Source organism: Oryx dammah, unplaced genomic scaffold (assembly GCF_014754425.2).
Source record: "Oryx dammah isolate SB20612 unplaced genomic scaffold, SCBI_Odam_1.1 HiC_scaffold_19, whole genome shotgun sequence".
NCBI classification, from domain to species: domain Eukaryota; kingdom Metazoa; phylum Chordata; class Mammalia; order Artiodactyla; family Bovidae; genus Oryx; species Oryx dammah.
The window spans coordinates 17,294,448-17,315,173 of NW_024070203.1; the positions used below are offsets into that span (position 1 = coordinate 17,294,448).

The window sequence follows — 20,726 nt, forward strand, 5'->3', positions numbered from 1 at the left end:
ATTCTTTCATTTTATTTTTGTGTAAAATGATAGTTACAATCATTGTAGAGATTAAGTAGTTCATGCATATATTTAAAAAGACGCTTCATGCTTTACTTACCAAGTAGTAACTTAATAATTGGAGGCTATCATGATGGCCAGATACTGGGTTCAGAACATAATGGGCTATAGAGGAGAGTCTGGGGAGAGGGATTCATTACAAGCAGAGAAGCCAGCAAAGGCTTCAGAGGAAGATGGCAGTGGCTACATGGAGCAGAGGTCCTTCACTGCAACCTTTTGCCTCCCCAGATGTTGAATAATCCAGAGAAGATAGCTGAGCAGATAAGTAAGGATCTCGCCTGGCTGGCCTCCCACCTGATGGCCCTGTGGACCCAGTTCCTGGACACAGTGACGCTGCACTCCCAAGTGACCACTTATCTCACCCAGGAGCATCACACCCTGCGGGTAAGGGGTCAAACAGTATAAGTTCTGTAGTCACATGGCAGAGATATCTCAAGGAAGCTTTTCAGCAGTTGGTTCATCGGGCAGAATAAAAGTCAGGATTGGCTGCTGTCAATCCAAGTGCTAGTCCTGACCCACCATGAACTTGCAGAGAAACTTTGTGAACTTCCTTTGGTTCTCAGTTCTTTGCTCTGAAAGTTGCTTAATTGAGTCGTGTCCGACTCTTTGCGACCCCCTGGACTCTACAGTCCATGGAATTCTCCCAGGCCAGAATACTGGAGTGTGAGTAGCCTTTCCCTACTCCAGGGGATCTTCCCGACTCAAGAATCAAACCAGGGTCTCCTGCATTGCAGGCAGATTCTTTACCAACTGAGCCACAAGGGAAGCCCATTTGTTCTAAGGAAGTTCTTTGCTCTTCTGTTCATAAAGTACCAGTCTTTGCTACCAAGTGATGGCGAGCCAATATTAAAGGATACGATGAAGTACTTGGAAAGTATTTTGAAGAAGTGTCTTCACATGTCATCCATTGTTCTTAAGGCCTTTTTTTTTTTTTTTTTTTTGGTGGGGATGCATGCATAACAAAAGATGTTGGTCTTCTCATTTCCAGCAAGAGGAAAAATAGCTGAGTCTCCGGACACACTTACATGACTGAGTTTGCACATTCTAATTCATCTGCATTTATTTATGGCCTCTGTTTTCAAGTGTCTTTTATTCTAGTAGAAGAAATAAGACCTAAATTTTAAAAAAATGACAGAATGCCAAACAAGAGCAGATTAAAACATATGTTCAATTGTGTCCATAAATCAGATTTGTGTTAAGAACTAGAAATGAGAGAGGGCAGCTGTGGAGGGTATAAAGGTGTTTCAGAACCTCTGGGTGGTGGGCTCAGCTCTCTTCTTATTAATATATGTTACTTCCGTCACTGAGCCTTAATTTCCCTTTAGAAAACGAAGGCAAACCCACCCAATGAGTCACGCTGTTTACACTGTTTTATTCTTTAGGTCCGAAGGTTTTCTGAGGCCTTCTTTTATATGGAGCACGAAAAGCTTGCAGTCCTGACTTTTCAGGAAAACCTGTAAGTAACCAATGGCATGTCCACATCACACCATGAGTGCCAAGGACATTCTTGTTCAAAGTTAGCTCTTCCCTTCATCCCCGATTATGGAGAGAGTCTGCCCATCTCTTTACATTCAGGTGCATTTTCTCTGAAGGCAAGAGCCAGACAGATTGCAGAGGTTGGAGCTGGCAGGTGGCAGAGAAGGTCAAAGCCAGTTTTTGCTGTTGTTGAGTATCATGATGGTTCTGTAGACAGATTCAAGACTTCCTAGGTCCCTGAAGACATCTGTGCTGAGTCCTCTTTGCAAAATGAAATAGGAGCAGGTGGTATGGCCACAAGCTATGTCAGGGGAAAAAAAAAAAAACTACAGAATTCACCTGAGACTTTGTAGCAGCTATGAAATGCATTGAGCATAAGAATTAATACTGAACTACCTAATTAGGAGGATAGATGGGAAAAAAATGTAAAAATACTCAGAAAAGTCAGAGGGTTGACGGAAGAGGAGATCATTGTCTCTCCTTGTAGATTTCCCTGGTGGGCAGAGTCAGTGCTTCCTGCTTCCTCCAAGATGTTTGGTCTTGGCTACACAAGTTTATGGGTTTCTTTCTGTTTCTGAACAGTATGTTTTTCTCCAAAATAAATTTGGATGGAATAATGTTTGAGATGCCCCAGTAAATCCAGCAAGAAAAACACTGAAATTCATCTATCACTTAGGACAGACCGGAAGATCTTTTCACTTTCATCTTTTTTACACCTGTAAAACCTGTATGTAGTCATGTGTGGATGTGAGAGTTAGACCATAAAGAAGTCTGAGTGCCAAAGAATTGATGCTTTCAAATTATGGTGTTGGAGAAGATTCTTGTGAGTCTCTTGGACTGCAGTGAGATCAAACCAGTCAATCCTAAAGGAAATCAACCCTGCATATTCATTGGAAGGATTGATGCCGAAGCTGAAGTTCCAATACTTTGGCCACCTGATGCAAAGAACCAACTCATGGAAATATTGATGCTGGGAAATACTGAAGGCAGGAGGAGAAGGGGATGACAGAGGATGAGATGGTTGGGTGGCATCACCGACTCAATGGGCATGAGTTTGAGCAAGCTCTGGGAGATGGTGAAGGACAGGAAAGCCTGGTGTGCTACAGTCCATGAAGTGGCAAAGATTCAGACCCAACTGAGCAACTGAAGAACAACCTGTATGTCAATATAATATGGCGAAAGCATTACTTAGAGGTTAGGAATGTTTTGGCCAAAGTGATAAAATACCACTTTTCTGAGGGTGTAGCATTTGAGCAGAGACTGGGATTATACTAGGACTCCAGGTCTGGGAGTTGGTGATGGACAGGAAAGCCTGGTGTGCTGCAATCCATGGGGTCACAAAGAGTCAGACACAACTGAGCAACTGAACTGAATTGGGGTTATAATACGTCATATCCTGATATGAGAGAAGACTGTTGAGTCAGAGGGGATAGCTGGTGTAAAGATTTCTTATATGGGAACATAAGGTGTTTGAAAGCATCAAGAAGCAAGCATAGCCACACTGGAGTGAGCAAGTAGGAGAAGTCGGGTAGGACCGAGCCTATGTGGGAACTTATGGATAAAGAATTCAGACTTCGTGCTATGATAATTATAACTAACGTCTTAAAAAACTGGCAAGTGACTATGGTGGAAAGACCTTGGGTTTCAGATCTCATATACATGTTTTGAAATTTTGATCCTGGAACTTCTACTACTTGTGACATCTGACTAGTTACTGAACCTTTCTTTGTGGTTAGGTGTAAAAGGCAGATTCCTTCATTTAGCAAGGGCCTATTTAGTGTTGACTGTATGCCAGACACTATTTTGGGCATTGGATATCCAGCAGTGAACCAAACAGACACATTCTCATGGAGCTCATATTTTAGTAATGGAAACATATTTAAACATAAATAAATAAATATGATATGCCAAATGTAGTAAATGCTATGGAGAAATATATCAGTGTGACAGGCTGTAGAAGGTGCTATTTCATAGATATACCAGAGACGGGCTCCCTCAGGAGACATTTGAGCAGAGCTCTAAAGCAGGTGAGGGTCTGAGCCCTGCAGATACCTAAGTGATTATATAATTTGTCCCATAGTGTAACTTCAGATATTAGAGAAATTGATTACCATTTAATTAGTAGTAGATATTAACCTATAATAAAGAGCATACACTAGGATGGCAATGATGCTAGGTAGGAGGAGGTAAACTTAGAAGGCTCTTGAGAGTCCCTTGGACAGCAGGGACATCAAACCAGTCAATCCTAAGGGAAATCAACCCTGAATATTCATCGGAAGGACAGATGTTGAAGCTGAAGCTCCAATATTTTGGCCACCTGATGTGAAGAGCCAACTCACTGGAAAAGACCCTGATGCTGGAAAAGACTGAGGACAGGAGGAGAAGGGGCCGACAGAGGATGAAATGGTTAGATATCATCACTGACTCAATGGACATGAATTTGTGCAAACTCTGGGAGATAGTGAAGGACAGGGGAGCCTGGTGTGCTGCAGTCCATGGGGTCCCAAAGAGTCAGACATGACTTAGTGACTGAACAACAACAACAGAACTTTTAATTAGGTCATTAAGAATAAGAACTGTATCCTAAAGGGGTGGGAGAGAGGGGTGGGAGGTAGGCTCAAGAGGTAGGGGATATATGTGTACTTATACTGCACATTGTTGTACAGCAGAAACCAATACGACATTGTAAAGCTGTCATCCTCCAACTAAAAGTAAATTTTAAAAAATAAAAGAATAAGAACTATAGAAGTGAGAGGGAAATTCTATTTCAGATGAGAAAATTACCAGGGGACAGGTCCTCAGTGCTGTGAACAGATTGAAACCTTAGATTGAGATAGTGAACCTGGGCTCTGTGATGCTGGCAACAAAGCCTGCACACAGGCATTCTTGTCTAGAGTCAGAGGCGGAGGGGAGGGAGGTCATGGTGTTTGCATCAGAGACAGAAGCATCCTCGCAAATCAGGGTGGACAAGTGAAACTCAGCTGTCAAGGCCTGTCGTGTTCAAGCACAGACTAGAGTGTGTTTCTCAAGTAATAGGTTACAGCCATTTAGTGGACTATGAGTTTGTCTTCATGGCTTTAGAACAACACTTTTAAAATGAAATAAGATAAGATAGGTAGTAATAAGAAGAAGTATTTCTGAAGCTTTTGTTTCAGCGTGAGTGTTTCTGGGAGTGTGTGTGATTGTCCTGGGCGGCCATGGAAAATGAAGGGCATTTCTTGCCATGGGTTGCACTATTTAAAAAGTGTTTAAAAGTGACGTACAACTGGTTTTTTGCAAGGGTATGTTTTATCGCCTCTCTTCCTGTTTCACCAATGCCAGCCAGTTCTTTTCACATAGGAAGGAAGTGTTCAGTGACAGTTTGTTGAATGAATGAATGTGAAAATGTTGATATGAAGACCTATAGCCGGGGCTTTGGGGGCTGGATAGGTAGCTGGGAAGAAAGGAAGGGTGGATAGACAGATGGCAATTGTTACTGTCTACTGTACACCTTCTAAATGCTGTCTTGGGGCGAGAGGGAAGGGGCAGCAAGAATAAAACCTTTAAATCTCCCTTGGGGGTGGAAGGGGAAAAAAAAAAAAATAAATAAATAAATCTCCCTTGGATGCTCACCGGGTCCATGTTTCCCAGGATCCAGACCCACAGCCAGCTGTCCCTGGATATCCGGAATTCGGAGTACCTCACCACCATGCCCCCGCTGCCCGCAGAGTGCTTGGACATTGACGGAGACTGGAACACCCTGCCTGTTATCTTCGAGGACAGATATGTGGACTGCCCAGCCACAGGTGTGTCTTTTTAGTTTTGGAAAAACTCAAGAGTTGGAATTACCATTGGGTTCCCATCGGCTGCTCTGCTTACCTCCCAACAGCCATGGGAACAAATCAGTGAGGTGTTTTGTCAGTTCACAGAGGAAAAGCAGGAACTAAGATTAAGCTTGTTGTTGGAAATGACTTCTCCCCGGTGAATGGACAAACTCATGGAACTCAAGGACAGTTACAGGAAAGACCCGCTGGGGTAGGATGTGGGAGGGAGGTTCAAGAGGGAGGGGACATTGTGTATAGCTATGGCTGATTCATGTTGATGTACAGCAGAAACCAACACACTATTGTAAGGCAAATATCCATCAATTAAAACATAAAAGTGTAGGTGACTTCTGAAAACAGTACAGCGTTTCAAACAAAACACGTTGTTTGGTTTTCAGTTAGTTGTACCCTGACATCTAGTGTCTAAACTGTGCATGACAGCTTGAATGTGTATAAGCTCCAGAGATAGCAGCCAACCCAGCTGCTCAAAACAAGTGCAAAACATTGGCTTGTGTGTGTGTGCGCGTGCATATACACCTGCACATATATATATATATGCTAATATATGTTATAGGTATGTTAATCTTCTTTATATTTATATGGTTGAACTACAGAAAATTTGAACAGTTGGAAAAGATATTTAAAATAAGCACCACTGTCTATCAGAATCCAACATGAGTAACTGACATCCTTTGTTATCATTTAGTTGTTAAGTCACGTCCAACTCTTTGCAGCCCCACGGACTGTATCCTGTCAGGCTCCTCTGTCCATGGGATTTCCCAGGCAAGAATACTGGAGTGCGTTGCCATGCCCTTCTCCAGGGGATCTTCATGACACAGGGATCGAACTTGCATCCCCTACTTTGACAGGTGGATTCTTTACCACTGAGCCACCAGGGAAGCCCTTCTTACTTGCAAAATTTCAAGAATTTAGAGGTTATCTCTCAGGATCAAGGAAAAGAGTAGACAAACTTTATTATACAATCAGGTGGATCATTTGTGAATGTAGATTCTGAAGAGTATAACACATTTTTCTTTCTTTCTTTTTTTCTTTCTGTAGGATGTAATTTGAATATTTACCCTAATTTTGATGTTCCAGCAACAAGTCCAGCAATAATGAACCTAAACAACAGAGAGGAGAACCTTGTTGTAAATAGAAAATCACCTCTGAGGGAAAACCTAGTCTTGGACTCCATGGAACCACCCCCCACGGACTCTGATGAGGAGGTTATTAGGTGTCCAGGGCCCAGTAAGAATGTCGCCATACCCATTCATGTGGACGTATGCTCTGAATCTCAGGTATATCTGACAGTTGGTGAATTCCAGAGCAAGGCAGGTGTGCCTGAAGTTGATCATCAGACTGGCCCAAGGTCTGATGTTGGGGGGCATCCTCTGGCAGATGAGGACCTGCCCAGGAGGAGCCCTGGTCCAGAGGATGGCCAGGCCCCAGCACTGACCTACATTGACGTGAAATCTAGCAATAAGAACCCCTTCAGAGCAGAACCCACAGTGCTCACTGGTGCCCAGCATGAGAGTGGGTGCTCCAGAGACAAGCACGGATTAGGCAGAACTGAGCGAACCAAAGGGGTAGCAGGTGGAGGTCATCACAGTGCTGTCTCTTCAGAGAAAACCACCCTGCATGAGTTAAGTAGTCTAGGAAAGGGGGTAGACCAAGGGAGCAAGGTGGTGCTGCTGAGTCTGAAGGTCACCCCCTCGGAGCCCTGCGAGCCCCTGAACTCTTCTTTGAGGGACCCCTTGGACATCAAGGGTTCGCCAAAGGACCCTCAGGCAGAGGAGAAGGAGGAAGTATGTGTCCTCTCTGGGGTCATCAAGAGATCTGCTTCCATCATCTCCGACTCAGGCATTGAGAGCGAGCCAAGCTCCGTCGCCTGGTCCGAGGCTCGCAGCAGAACCCTGGAGCTACCCAGTGACAGGGACTTCTTGCACCAGCTGGTCCGAAGACACACCCTGCACAGAAACTCCCTGGAAGGGGGGCACACCGAGAGCAACACGAGCTTGCCGAGTGGGATCCAGGCCTCCCTCACGTCCATTAGCTCTTTGCCTTTCGAGGAGGAGGAGCGGGAACTGGCACTCACAAAGCTGACCAAGTCAGTGTCCGCGCCCCAGATCAGTAGCCCCGAGGAGTCTGCTGAAGATGCGGACTCCACACAGCATAGGGGAGGTCCCTGTGAAACTTCAGCCGTGCCCACCGAGAGCACCAACCCCTCAGGACGCTGCCTTCGACCCAGCGATGGCCCCGCAATCCAGGAAGCTGGGGTCGACCATGCCCTTGTGGAGGAAGTCTCAGATGCTGACAACTTGCAGGGCCCCGGTTATATAGATATCCCCAAAGGTCAAGAGGATCGGTTTGACCCCCAAGGCCCCTGTTGTCTGGATGGCAGGACTGACAACCCTCCAGGTATTGAAACCAAAGGTATGGGTTTAAAAATACCACACCTCCTTGGACTTGCATCACCTGTGCACAGAGCTTTGCCCAGAGAACTTGTGGAGACTCCAAAAGACGTGCCTGGAGACTCCGATGCAGGGACAGGAGCTCCTCTCGACAGCGGCATGTTGGATGTTGAGAGTTTCACCCACCCCAAGGTGCCTGAAGTGAGCTGTGCACCAGCCACCAAAACCATCAACGTGGATTCTGCAGGTGAGCAAAGCAGCTCCCTTGGTGTCATGGAGGATATGGCACCGAGCAGAGGGGCTGACACCTTCCCAGAGGATGACCGTGAAGCAGGCGTGGGCTCTGCCGTGACTCAGTCCGTTCCCTCCCCAGTTTTGGGAAACCAGGAGCCCAGGGCAGGCACCTCCATCATGCTGTCCCACGTGACCTCTGCAGAGACCTTCTCTCTGGACAGCCTGAAAGCTGTCGAGGTCGTCAACCTGTCTGTTTCTTGCACTGCCACCTGTCTCCCTTTCTCGTCTGTGCCCAAGGAGACCCCTGCCAGGGCTGGATTCTCTTCCAAACAGACCCCGTTCCCCATCACTCATCAACCTTTGGGTTCCTTTGGAGTCGTTCCTAACCATTCCAGAAAGCTGGAGGAGGAAGTCAGCGAAAGGATGTTCAGGTAGGTTTGCTGATGGCTAACCTATCCCGGTATCATCTTTCAGACTTTCCCACATATTTCTCAGGTTCACGCATACTGTTGCAGGATGGCGTACTAGGTATTTTCTGATTTAAATAAAGTAAGATGCTCCTATTGTACAAGTCAGGAATGTAGAATAGTAAAAGGAAGTAAAAATGATCAATAACCTCATCTCTCAAATATAGCCCATGTGTAAGTTCCTCTATATTTTTTCCTATGTGCATTCTTATGTATATATTGTGTTGTTCTTCTTTACTCACTAAGTCATGTCCAACTCTTTGCGACTCCGTGGACCACAGCCATCCAAGCTCCTCTGTCCATGGGATTTCCCAGGCAAGAACATTGGAGTGGGTTGCCATTTCCTTCTCCAATGTATATATTATTAATTTGCAAAAGTAAGATAATTTTTACAAACTCCAAGGTTTTTCCAGCTTCATATATTGGAAACATCTTTCTATGTTTATAAATCTGTTTTCCATTACCATTTTAGTGTTTAAATAATGTTCCATTGTCTAAATGTACCATGAATTATTAACAGAATCCTTTAGAGATAAACTGTAAATGTTTTTTCAGTTTTTCTTATGATGAATGACCTCTGTCTTTGCACAATTCCTTTAAGCCATTTGAGAACAGGACTAATTCATCAGACTTTCTTCCTAAATACCTCTTGTGTGATTATTAAGTTTATCATTCCTTTTGAAATGCCAGAATCCATGCCTTTATCCTTGTCTTGGGATTGTATTCATAGTAGTCCTTCCCCTATAAACTATGCATTTGATTAAATATAGTATTGAATCATTTAACCAAAATATCCCATTTCACTCACTTGTTCAAAAAAGCGTTGAACAGTTACATATTAACAATATCTCCAAAAGAAATGGCACAGACAGGTAAATTTTGGATCCCATGTTTTATGAAGGCTATTCAATACCTATTATATGCCCATGTCATGAGTTTAATTAATACATGCCAGACACTGTCCGGTACTGGCTAGTGTTCTGGTCTCTCAGTCTAAGAAGGAGGTGGAGAGATGACAGAAGCAGATGAGAGCAGTTGAGTGCACGGGGTGGTTCATGTGTGCACAGCTGAGCCAGAAAGAGCAGGGCCTAATTTTTCTGTGGAGCAGTCAGTGTGGATGGAAATGGATGGTGGCCAGGAGAAGCTCTTTAGAGATGATGCCTAAGTGGAGGAGAAACTATGAGACACCATGTTGATGACAATGATAGCAATGATGATAAGGCTGGTAATAGATTTCATCTTTTTATTTCACTATTTACTCTGTTCCAAGTACTATTTTAAGCATTTTGCATTGATTATATCACTCATACACAAAACAGAGACACCTTTATGAATTCAATGAGGGTGTGATTCCTCATTTTTCACAAATGAGGAAACAACACAGGGCAGTTACTAGTTGGCCCACAGGTGGTTGTTGTTGCTGTTTAGTCACTAAGTTGTGTCTAACTCTTCGCCACCCCATGGACTGTAGCCCACCAGGATCTTCCATCCATGGGATTTCCCAGGCAAGAATACTGGAGTGGGTTGCTGTTTCCTTCTCCAGGGGATCTTCCCAACCCAGGGATGGAACCCACGTCTCCTGCATTCACAGGCAGATTCTTTACTACTGAGCCACTAGGGAAACCTCCAGGTAGTAAGTGTCAAAGCTGAGATTGTGACCTTGGGGTTCTGACTCCTGTGTTCATGCTTTCAATCACCACCTGGTCAGGTAGCCAGGCAAAGATGATGATAACCAGATGGAAAGGGCATTTCAGGCAGATAGACTCGAATGTACAAATGCATGAAAATAAAGATAAGAGACATAATTCATGCAGGGAATGAAATATCTTCTCCAACTGTTCTTTCTGGGGGCTGGGGAATGATGACGGAGAAGTAGGTGGTGGCCAGGGTAATAAACTTTCATTCCTGGAATACTGCTTAAAGATTGTATGGGTCCTTGAAGCTGGATAGAATCTCTGAGGTTCTGTTCATTGCAGGAACCACATCTGCAGAAACCAACTCAAGCTAGCCTTTGTTTTTCCTGGATTGCTTTCTTGCCTCCTTCAGAACCAAGCCTCCTTCACTAGCCTCTCCCTTGAGGTACCATATTCACCCTTTGCCGCTTGGCAGAGACTTATAGATGTTCATCACTCCTGCATCTCAGCTCAACTCATCCCCTGTTCAACGTGGAGCACACAGCTCACCTTGTGATTAATTAGTGTATTCTCCAGTTTTTATCAGGCCAAAGAGAAATTTAAAAAAGAGCTGAAGATTGATGGATTTCTGTACAGTGACTTATCTGTACTAGCTTCTGACATACCGTATTTCCCACCAGAGGAAGAGGAAGAAAATTTGGAAGATGGGATTCACCTGGTAGTCTGTGTCCATGGCCTGGATGGTGAGTTCTAACAGGTTTCCTCCGCAAAATGTGATATAGACACATCATCACATTTATGGTTGACTCTAGATCAGGGACTTGTTCAACAAATGTTCAGTAGGCAACTGTGGAATGATAGTAAGTATACTGGATCTAGGAAAATGGCATGGCCTTGCTCTCAAAGGAAAGATCTCTTTGGCCAAAAATATGTTTGAGTTAATGAAATACCCAAATAAATGAATTAATGCAATGGAGGGATAAATAAGTCATATCCACTTTATATGGGATCTAACAAATAATTAAGGGACAAAGAAATGAAAGGGCTTCTCTAGGGCTTCGCTGTTGCTGAGCAGCAAAACCTGTGGTCACATACTTCTTATGATAACCAAATAGGGAGTGGCGATGACTTCACTTCCATGACACACTCTTGTTAATATCCTTAATTTTTCTCACTCTTGGGGCTAATGCACTTAATTGTCTGTATCCAGTCCTGGCTACATGCACTGCATACCAGAACGCTGAGTCAATAGGTCTATTTTGGTGAAGTGTCCAAGAATCCAGCAGTAGATCACCCATTGCAGATGATTATGGCGGTGGTGGTAGTGATGATGAAGACCAGGTTGTATACATCACTCACCATGGTCCCAGAGCCTTCTTAGATGCTTAATATATATTAATGTTGTTGACCCTGACAAGAGCCCTGCAGAGTAGCTGCTATTATCCGCCCCTTTTATAAAGGGGGAAACTGAGTAAGAGGGCAGCTAAGTAACTTGTATAAGGTCCCACAGCTACTGCAGTTGACTCTCCATGGTGGTCTAGTGGTTGAGACTTCGCCTTCCAGTGCAGGAGCTGGGGATTCAATCCCTGGTCAGGGAACTAAATCCCACCTGCCTCATGGCCAAAAAAACAAAAGATAAAACAGGAACAAATTCAACAAACTGTAGCAAATTCAATAAAGACTTTAAAATTGGTCCACATCAAAAAAAAAAAGTTATCAATGCGGGAGGGAATATATATATGTACTTGCAGCTGATCTGTGCTGTTACAGCAGAAACCAATGCAACATTGTAAAGTAATTATCCTCCAATTAAAATAAATAAATTTAAATTTTAAAAATGTAGAAATGTAAAAAAAAAATAAATTAAAAAAACAGTTATCAGGCTGGGTTTTGCTGCTTATCAACAACACTTGCAGAATGTCCTGAATAAATAGAACTGTCGAAGAAGGGGGAGGCAGCGGGTCTTCAACTGTTCCTGGACCGTTATGTTCACAAGCCAGAAACTGATAGATCGGGGAATAATCCCAGTGAGGGAGGGCTGCCAGGGTGGCCCTGAGCCTGTGTGGACGGGTGGAGGGGGCAGCACGGGGACCAGTGGACTGGACATGTGTTAGTTGCTTTTATTATGGACTTAATGAAAAATGGGAAATAGGAAGGAGACGAGAGAAATGAGAAATAAATCCTTAGTGTGTCAGATGTCACATGATTCAATGTGGGTCTATGTGGGGTCATCTCTCCTCTTTAGGGAACAGTGCAGACCTCCGGCTGGTAAAGACTTTCATAGAACTGGGGCTCCCTGGAGGAAAACTGGATTTTCTCATGTCTGAGAAGAATCAGGTATGACAACAAAAACATCTGAACTGAAACAACCCCTGACTCATGTCTTAGATGAGCCTCCTAAAGTCACCGTGATGGTTATGGCCACACAGGTGGGAGGGAGCTTTGCCAGGTAACCCTGGCCAGGTGCTCAGGTCTGGAGAGCTCCTTTTCCTTGGGGAGGAGAAAATAGTAAGAAGGGGGAACATGTGAGTCAGGTGACTGGCCCTCTCGACCTCACAGGTCGTAGGTTGGCTGACAGCTTTGGAGCATAAATAATAGGGCATCTGTGGGTCTGTCTGGGGAAGAGGTCACTGGTGTTGGTGTAACCGGTGGAGCTGGATCGTGACCTTTTCATAACCAGAGGGAAACTATGGAGCCTTTGCCATTTCAGGGCTGGAGCTTTAATGGGGTGTCAAGGTAGATGAGACTTGCAAGAGTCATGACCAAGAGGTGGGGTTGGGTGTTGTCACTGATTCCCAGCCCAGGGGACTTGAGATGGATGAGGCTAAGTATCCTCTGGAGGCAGAGAATGGCTTGTCACTAGAGGGTCTCATGGCCACGGAACATGGGAGCCATACAGAGAATAGTCAACAAGCGAACACTGGATTTTAGTCTCATTGCTCCCCTCTTAGTGGTCGGTCCTTTTGCCTTTTCTCTGACACCTGCTCTGTACAAGGCCATGTACTCTGCAGCGTGAAGGGACAGACATGTGAGGAAGAGGAAAGAGAATAATTTCAAACATCTTCGATGTGCTGAGCACTTGCACCTGTTTGCTCTTTTAATCTTCACAACCTTTCTTTGAAGTGTGGACCCTGTTTTTTCCCCACGGAAGAGGGAACCCATAGTCAGTCCAATCTGGAAAGCCCCAGTTGGGGGCTTTTTTTCTTGCTGTTGAATCCTAATTTATAGCCTGAAGGTCAGGCATGGGCATACCCCCAGGATGTGCCCTGAGGCTTAGTGGAGGAAAATGGGCTTGTGCGCAGAGCCTGGCCTTGTGCAACTGCCCCCTCGGTACCCATTTCATCTCTCTCCTTCCAGATGGACACGTTTGCAGATTTTGATACCATGACCGATCGGTTACTGGATGAAATCATTCAGCACATCCAGTTGTACAACCTCTCCATATCGAGAATTAGGTAAAAGGAAACCACAGGTAGTTAATGTTGGGGGGAGCAGTGCCATTTTTAAGTGTTTGCTGTGTACGAGTTCAGCATGATGCCATCAGAATACCAGGCTGGGATTAGTTAACTTAGGGCTTTCAAGGGACTAGATTACTTTCAGAGCAGCCGTGGGTCCCAGGCCTGCTTGACACACCTATGTCTGGCATAGCCGCTGTGTAGGAGCCTATAGCTTGTGCAGCTCAGTACAAAGAGAACTGGGCTTAAATATGTGTCTTCCGTGTGCTCAGTCATGTCTAACTCTTTGTGACCCTTTGGACACAGGATTTCTTCAGGCAAGAATACTGGAGCGGGTAGCCATTCCCTTCTCCAGGGATCTTCCTGACCCAGACATCAAACCTGCGTCCCTGCATTTCTTGCATTGCAGGCAGATTCTTTACCTGCTGAGCCATTGGGGAAGGCCTTAAACAAATACTCTAGGTTTTAAATCCTTATTCTTTTGACAGTTACAAGTTTGTGTCCGCATTCTACCATGTAACCTTGAACAAGCTTTCTACATCTCTGATCCTCTGTTTCCCCATACATTAAGTGGGACCAGCCCGAGGGGATTCATTAGCTGCTGCATAAAAGGGCTTCATTCAGCACTAATTGTGACCTTACAGTGTAATAGTGTCAATGTTGAAAGGATTAAGGGGATAGTCAATAGTGTGTTCCTCAGGCACTTGCCAATGTAGACACATCTGGAAATGAGTCCTCGATATCCACGATCCCATTTAGGCCTTGGGGATGATCTATCACTTCTTTATTTCACAAATGAGGATTCAGAGGCCTACAGAGTCAGGTAAAAATAAAAGGACATGGGAATTCCCTGGAGGTCCGGTGGTTAGGGCTCCATACTCACTGCCAGGGCCTGGGTTCGATCTCTAGTCAGGGAACTAAAATCCCACAAGCTGCACAGCACAGACGACAAACAGACTATCAACAAACTGAAAAATTCATGGGAATTCCCTGGTGGTCTAGTTGTTAGGACTTGGTGCCAAAGAACTGGGTTCAATCCCTGGTTGGGTTACTAAGATCCTGCAAGCCCCACAGTGCGGACAAAATTAATAACGATAATACTAAAAAGTAAGAGGATACCAGGGCTTCCCTGGTAGTTCAGACGGTAAAGAATCTGCCTGCAATGCAGGAGACCCAGGTTTGATCCCTCGGTTGGGAAGATCCCTGGAGAAGGGAATGGCAACTGACTCCAGTATTCTTGCCTGGAGAATCCCATGGACAGAGGAGCCTGGCAGTCTGTAGTCCATGGAGTCACAAACAGTTAGACAGGACTGAGCAACTAACACTTTCACTTAAACTTTTCAAGAGGATACCCATGAAAAGAGCTAGGGAGCTCTGACTCTCATCTAGTTGGGTTTCTACAAATAACTATTTAAGCTGAAAGTCCTGATGTGTGAGATCCACAGATCTCAGAGCAGTGGAGCAACCGGAGCAGAGCGTGCGCGGGGGGCTGAGTGGGGTGACGGAGGGCGGAGTGGTCCTGGAGAGGCAGATAGAAGTGGGCCAGGCTGAGAAGCCGGGATTTGACCCTATGAATGACCAGGAGGGGTCATGCCCCATGTGTATTCCAGAAAGAACCCCCAAGTCCCCCGAGGGAGGCGTAGAGACCAGAACTGGGTGGAGGGGCTGCTCTAATAACACACAGTGGGAAGGTGTCCATACTTGTCCATACTGGGCCCAGGGTCTCCGTCACAAAGGCTCCATCCTGGGCTCTACATATCCAGCATTTGGAAACCCAATGGGAATGAATTATTGCTCCCCTCACTTCACACCGCATGTCCCCCTAAATCCTGAGGGAGCTGGAGGCTGGCTCACACCTCAGTTCGCCTGGCACAGCATCTTCTGGGCTGCTGCTGTCCTGCGCTCGCTCACGTGGACCCTTCCCATCTCTCCGTAGCTTCATCGGCCATTCTCTCGGCAACATCATCATCCGATCGGTCCTCACGCGGCCTCGGTTCCGGTATTACCTCAACAAACTCCACACCTTCCTGTCACTGTCTGGGCCCCACCTGGGGACCCTGTACAACAATAGTGCCCTGGTCAGCACAGGTAAGATGCCACCAGCATTAGCACTCCTCAGCATCATTGCAGGGCCCAGGGGAGGGCAAAGCAGAGATGGAGGCTCTTCCTGATGGAGCCTCCTGGCTTTGGAGCCAGCCTCTTCAAAGTGGTGGCGCTGGCTGTCTGACACTGTCCCTGCACCATACCTGCCTGCCCTCAGGGCAGACTGGGCTGCTCGATGTCCTCACAGGAGGTGGCTCAGATCCGTTTGCTTTCACATTATTACAGATCATAAGCTGGGAACATGGGTTATTCGAGACGTCAATATATAAGAAATGAAGTTCTTTCCTTTGTCAAGCTGTCTTCCCTCACAATCCAAGGAAGCCAGTTTTAAACAGAAACAAATGATTTAGACCACATTTTCCCCAATAGTAATTTTGCAACACTAGTGAAATGTCTCTCTGAAAAATGAGACATTCCCAATAATCCTTCCCATCTCGCACATTTAGAGTGATTCTGTATGGCTCGCTCTCCTTATATTTGCATTCATCCACATTTGCGTGGCAGTAAGTCTTCCCAGGTGTCTCAGGGGTAAAGAACCCGCCTGCCAATGCAGGAGAAATGGGTTTGATCCCTGGGTTGGAAAGATTCCTGGAGTAGGAAATGGCAAACCACTCTAGTATTCTTTCTTGGAAAATCCCACAGAGAAAGGAGTCTGACAGCCTACAGTCCATGGGGTCACAAAGAGTCAGACACAACTGAGCATGCACACCATCACGTCAATCATAATATGTACCCGCCCTGTGTCTTACTTATTTCCTTGCATTTTTATCAAATTCATGTATTTGTGCATGTGACATAATACTCATCCATGTTATTGTCAGCATAACCAGAGTAAATAGCTGGACTTCAAAATGAAAGGTTGATTTTCACTTTTCTGTATCCTAAATGGATCTGTTGAGTTCAGTTCAGTTACTCACTCATGTCCGACTCTTTGCAACCCCATGGACTGCAGCATACCAGGCTTCCCTGTCCATCACCAACTCCCAGAGCTTGCTCAAACTCATGTGCATTGAGTCAGTGATGCCATCCAACCATCCTATCCTTTGGCATCCCCTTCTCTTCCTGCCTTCAGTCTTTCCCAGCATCAGGGTCTTTTCCAATGAGTCAGTTCTTCACATTAGGTGGCCAAAGTATTGGAGCTTCAGCTTCAGCTTCAGCATCAGTTCTTCCAGTGAGTGTTCAGGACTGATTTCCTTTAGAATGGACTGGTTGAATCTCCTTGTAGTCCAAGAGTCAAGAGTCTTCTCCAACACTACAGTTCAAAAGCATCAATTCTTCTGCACTCAGCTTTCTTTATAGTCCAACTCTCACATCCATACATGACTACAGGAAAAAGCATAGCTTTGACTAGATGGACCTTTGTTGGCAAAGTAACGTCTCTGCTTTTTAATATGCTGTCTAGGTTGGTCATAGCTTTTCTTCCAAGGAGCAAGCATCTTTTAATTTCATGTCTGTAATCCTCATCTGCAGTGATTTTGGAGGCCAAGAAAATAAAGTCTGTCATTGTTTCCATTGTTCCTCCACCTATTTGCCATGAAGTGACGGTCTGGATGTCATGATCTTAGTGTTCTGAATGTTGAGTTTTAAGCCAGCTTCTGCACTCTCCTCTTTTGTCAAGAGATTCTTTAGTTTCTCTTTGCTTTCTGCCATAACGGTGGAGTCATCTGCATATCTGAGGTTATTGATGTTTCTCCCAGCAATCTTGTTTCCAGCTTGTGCTTCATCCAGCCCAGCATTTCATATGATGTACTGTGCATATAAGTTAAATAAGCAGGATGACATTATACAGCCTTGACATACTCCTTTCTCAATTTGCAACCAGTCTGTTGTTCCATGTTCAGTTCTAACTGTTGCTTCTTGTCCTGCATACAGGTTTCTCAGGAGGTAGGTCAGGTGGTCTGGTATTCTCATCTCTTTAAGAATTTTCCACAGTATGCTGTGATCCACACAGTCAAAAGCTTTGGCGTAGTCAATAAAGCAGAAGTAAATGTTTTTCTAGAACTCTCTTTCTTTTTCTATGATCCAGCGGATATTGGCAATTTGATCTCTGGTTTCTCTGCCTTTTGTAAATCCACCTTGAACATCTAGAAGTTCTTAGTTCATATACTGTTGAAATCTGTCTTGGAGAATTTTGAGCATTACTTTAATAGTGTGTGAGATGAGTGCAATTGTGCGGTAGTTTGAGCATTCTTTGGCATTGCCTTTCTTTGGGATTGGAATGAAAACTGACCTTTTCTGAGCCTGTGGCCACTGCTGAGTTTTCCAAATTTGCTGGCATATTGAGTGCAACACTTTCACAGCATCATCTTTTAGGGTTTGAAATAGCTCCACTGGAATTCCATCACCTCCACTAGCTTTATTCCCAGTGTTGCTTCCGAAGGCCCACTTGACTTATCACTCCAGGATGTTTGGCTCTCATTAAGATCTTTTTTGTATAGTTCTGTGTATTCTTGCCACCTTTTCTTAACATCTTCTGCTTCTCTTAGATCCATACCATTTCTGTCCTTTATTGTGCCCATCTTTGCATGAAATGTTCCCTTGGTATCTCTGATTTTTTTTAAGAGATCTATAGTCTTTCCCATTCTATTGTTTTCCTCTTATTTCTTTTCACCGATCACTGAGGAAGGCTTTCTTATCTCTCCTTGGTATTCCTTGGAACTCTGCATTCAGATGGGTATATGTTTCCTTTTTGCCTTTGACTTTCACTTCTCTTTTTTTCTCAACTATTTCTAAGGCCTCCTCAGACAACTATTTTGCCTTTTTGCATTTCTTTTTCTTGGGGATGATCTTGATCACTCCCTCCCATACAGTGTCACGAACCTCTGTCCATAGTTCTTCAGGCACTCTGTCTATCAAATCTAATCCTTTGAATCTATTTGTCACTTCCACTATATAATTGTAATGAATTTGATTAAGGTTATACCTGAATGGTCTAGTGGTTTTCCCTACTTTCTTCAATTTAACTCTGAATTTGGCAATAAGGAGTTCATGATCTGAGCCACAGTAAGTTCCCAGTCTTGTTTTTGCTGACTGTATAGAGTTTCTCCATCTTTGGCTACAAAGAATATAATCAATCTGATTTTGGTATTGACCATGTGGTGATGTCCATGTGTAGAATCGTCTCTTATGTTGTTGGAAGAGAGTGTTTGCTATGACCAGTTTGTTCTCTTGGCAAAACTCTGTAAGGAGCGTCTATATATGTATGTATGTATGTATTTCAGACTGTTTCCTTAGGCTAGATTTATGGAAGGGGATTGAAAAATCAAAGGGTTTGGTTAACTTCATGACTCCTGAAGCCTGTCTCAAAAGATTTTATCTCTGCTTTCAGAATATAACAATACAAATGTACCTCGAACTTCCCAAGGATTTGCTAAATTGCACACTCTCCTTTTTTAAGTTAACTAAAAGCCACAGTTGAATGTTAATCTTTCCCCTATTCTTTTTTGCCTTTTTTTTTTGGTTGGATGTGTTTGATGTGGGTCTGGTTTGGTTGTCATCTTTCTAGGCTTATGGCTCATGCAGAAACTGAAGAAATCTGGGTCGCTTTTGCAGCTGACCTTCAGGGATAATGCTGATCTGCGCAAATGTTTCCTCTACCAACTAAGCCAAAAGACAGGTGAGTGGATTCCCCATCTGCACCCTGAGGTGCCAATGAGTGGGAGCTGGAGAGCCAAACCTTGAGACCCAAATTAGATTCAAAGTTGCATTAATTCACTCACAGAAGGATGCCATCAGGAGCTGCAGTGTGACATAGCTTCCTTAGTTCACAGAAAGCCCAGCAGCTACCCAAGAACTAGCTGCCCCTTGACCGCCTCCCTCACAGCCTGGGGGCCAGGGGCAGGTGTCTGCAGTGTCCTCTACCCTGGAGTTGCAGCATCCACTTCCCACCAAGCTTTTAATGTCCCCAGGTCTGTGTGCCAACCAACGGCTCCTTTACCAGGTGCAGATTCCCCTACCAAAAGGGCAGGTAGCCACTGTCCATCTCTGTTGACAGGGCAGGGGGACATGGGAGTGCCTAAGATCACACCTTCACCCACACTTGCAATGAGGAAGCACATACAGGTGTTGAAGACTCTACCTGCCAAGTGAGTGAGCAGAGCATAGTGGTGACCTCATGTCACTGAGGGAGCAGAGAGGTTGACCAGTTGTCCCACTGAGTCCTTCCCAGCAAGCTGGCCTGGCCCAGGGTCTGTCCCATGGCTCACAATCTTCCATCAGTGTCAGAACACTGACTCTGATGCTATCTCTGCCTCCCTGGATGTGAGCCTGGCATAGCCCTGGACAAGTTCCAGGGCTTGATAACCTTGGACGAGTCCCTTACCCATGTCTGTCTCTGTATGCTACCATGAGAGCTACACCCCCATGGGGAAGGGAGGGAAGCAGGCTTGGGCAGAGGAGCAGTTGGATCACAACGTGGCCCCTCCACAGTTATCCTGCAGAGGGAAGAGTTCTGGTATCTGCCCCCTGCGGATCACTGAGAGTTGGCCAACCCCAGCTTGTGGTCTTGGGCTGATATCTGGGATGAAAAGGCTCATTTCATTGGAGGCATCCCCCACAGGATCCCTGAGCTGAAAGCAGTCCGATGGGGGACCTGGGTAGAGCATCACAGTGTCAGGATATCCCTGGTAAGCTCGGGGACTGAAAGAATAGGCTGTGATGCTTCAACTGGGACATCCCTGGGCCTCAGAGCAGGCTGATTCAAGGAAGTGAGGTGACCTGCAGAGTGATGAGGCTGTTTTCCTCCAGCAGGTGATGCTACTGGGGCTGGAATGCAGGGAACCATGGGGTTGGGGAAGAGGAGTGGCAAAATACTAGATTTATTTCCTTACGGACTCCTCACTGTTCCCAGCCCAGAAAGGCATTCTTCTCACTTACCTGTTATTTATCTTCCACTGCTCAGGGTCGTGATCTCCTTAGTTTCTGCGGCTGATGTAGTCAAAGCCGCCCCTCCCCCCTAACTTGCAGAGCTTCTTTCCCCCTCCCAGACCCAAAGACCCTCATTCAGTGACTCCACTGGTGTGTCTGGTGTCTTCCCACTTTTCCTTTCTCCCGGGCAAGTTTGTGAAATGTGTACAAAGCAGAG

General features: G+C 45.2%; 2 protein-coding genes across 2 annotated transcripts; both read left to right on the top strand.

Annotated features, from left to right (window-relative positions):
* The first annotated feature begins 214 nt into the window (after positions 1–214).
* Positions 215–8,483, top strand: FAM135B (family with sequence similarity 135 member B). Its single transcript, XM_040262160.1, has 4 exons — positions 215–444; positions 1,443–1,516; positions 5,167–5,321; positions 6,399–8,483. The coding sequence occupies exons 1-4, from the start codon at positions 289–291 to the stop codon at positions 8,417–8,419; spliced, it is 2,406 nt and encodes an 801-aa protein (XP_040118094.1). The 5' UTR covers positions 215–288; the 3' UTR covers positions 8,420–8,483.
* Positions 8,484–10,661: 2,178 nt separating this feature from the next.
* LOC120879126 (protein FAM135B-like) lies at positions 10,662–20,651 on the top strand. Its single transcript, XM_040262176.1, has 6 exons — positions 10,662–10,828; positions 12,331–12,422; positions 13,443–13,540; positions 15,477–15,628; positions 19,149–19,259; positions 20,629–20,651. Exons 2-6 carry the CDS (start codon positions 12,405–12,407, stop codon positions 20,649–20,651), a joined length of 402 nt encoding a protein of 133 aa, XP_040118110.1. The 5' UTR covers positions 10,662–10,828; positions 12,331–12,404.
* The last annotated feature ends 75 nt before the right edge of the window (positions 20,652–20,726 follow it).

What these genes read in the sequence shown, in the direction of transcription:
- FAM135B (XM_040262160.1), top strand. Translation starts at nt 289, where the DNA reads ATGTTGAATAATCCAGAGAAGATAGCTGAGCAGATAAGTAAGGATCTC. An exon ending in CTGACTTTTCAGGAAAACCT is followed by an intron (nt 1,517 to 5,166) that starts GTAAGTAACCAA and finishes CATGTTTCCCAG; the next exon opens with GATCCAGACCCACAGCCAGC. An exon ending in TGTGGACTGCCCAGCCACAG is followed by an intron (nt 5,322 to 6,398) that starts GTGTGTCTTTTT and finishes TTCTTTCTGTAG; the next exon opens with GATGTAATTTGAATATTTAC.
- LOC120879126 (XM_040262176.1), top strand. An exon ending in CTCTCCATATCGAGAATTAG is followed by an intron (nt 13,541 to 15,476) that starts GTAAAAGGAAAC and finishes ATCTCTCCGTAG; the next exon opens with CTTCATCGGCCATTCTCTCG. An exon ending in TAGTGCCCTGGTCAGCACAG is followed by an intron (nt 15,629 to 19,148) that starts GTAAGATGCCAC and finishes TCATCTTTCTAG; the next exon opens with GCTTATGGCTCATGCAGAAA.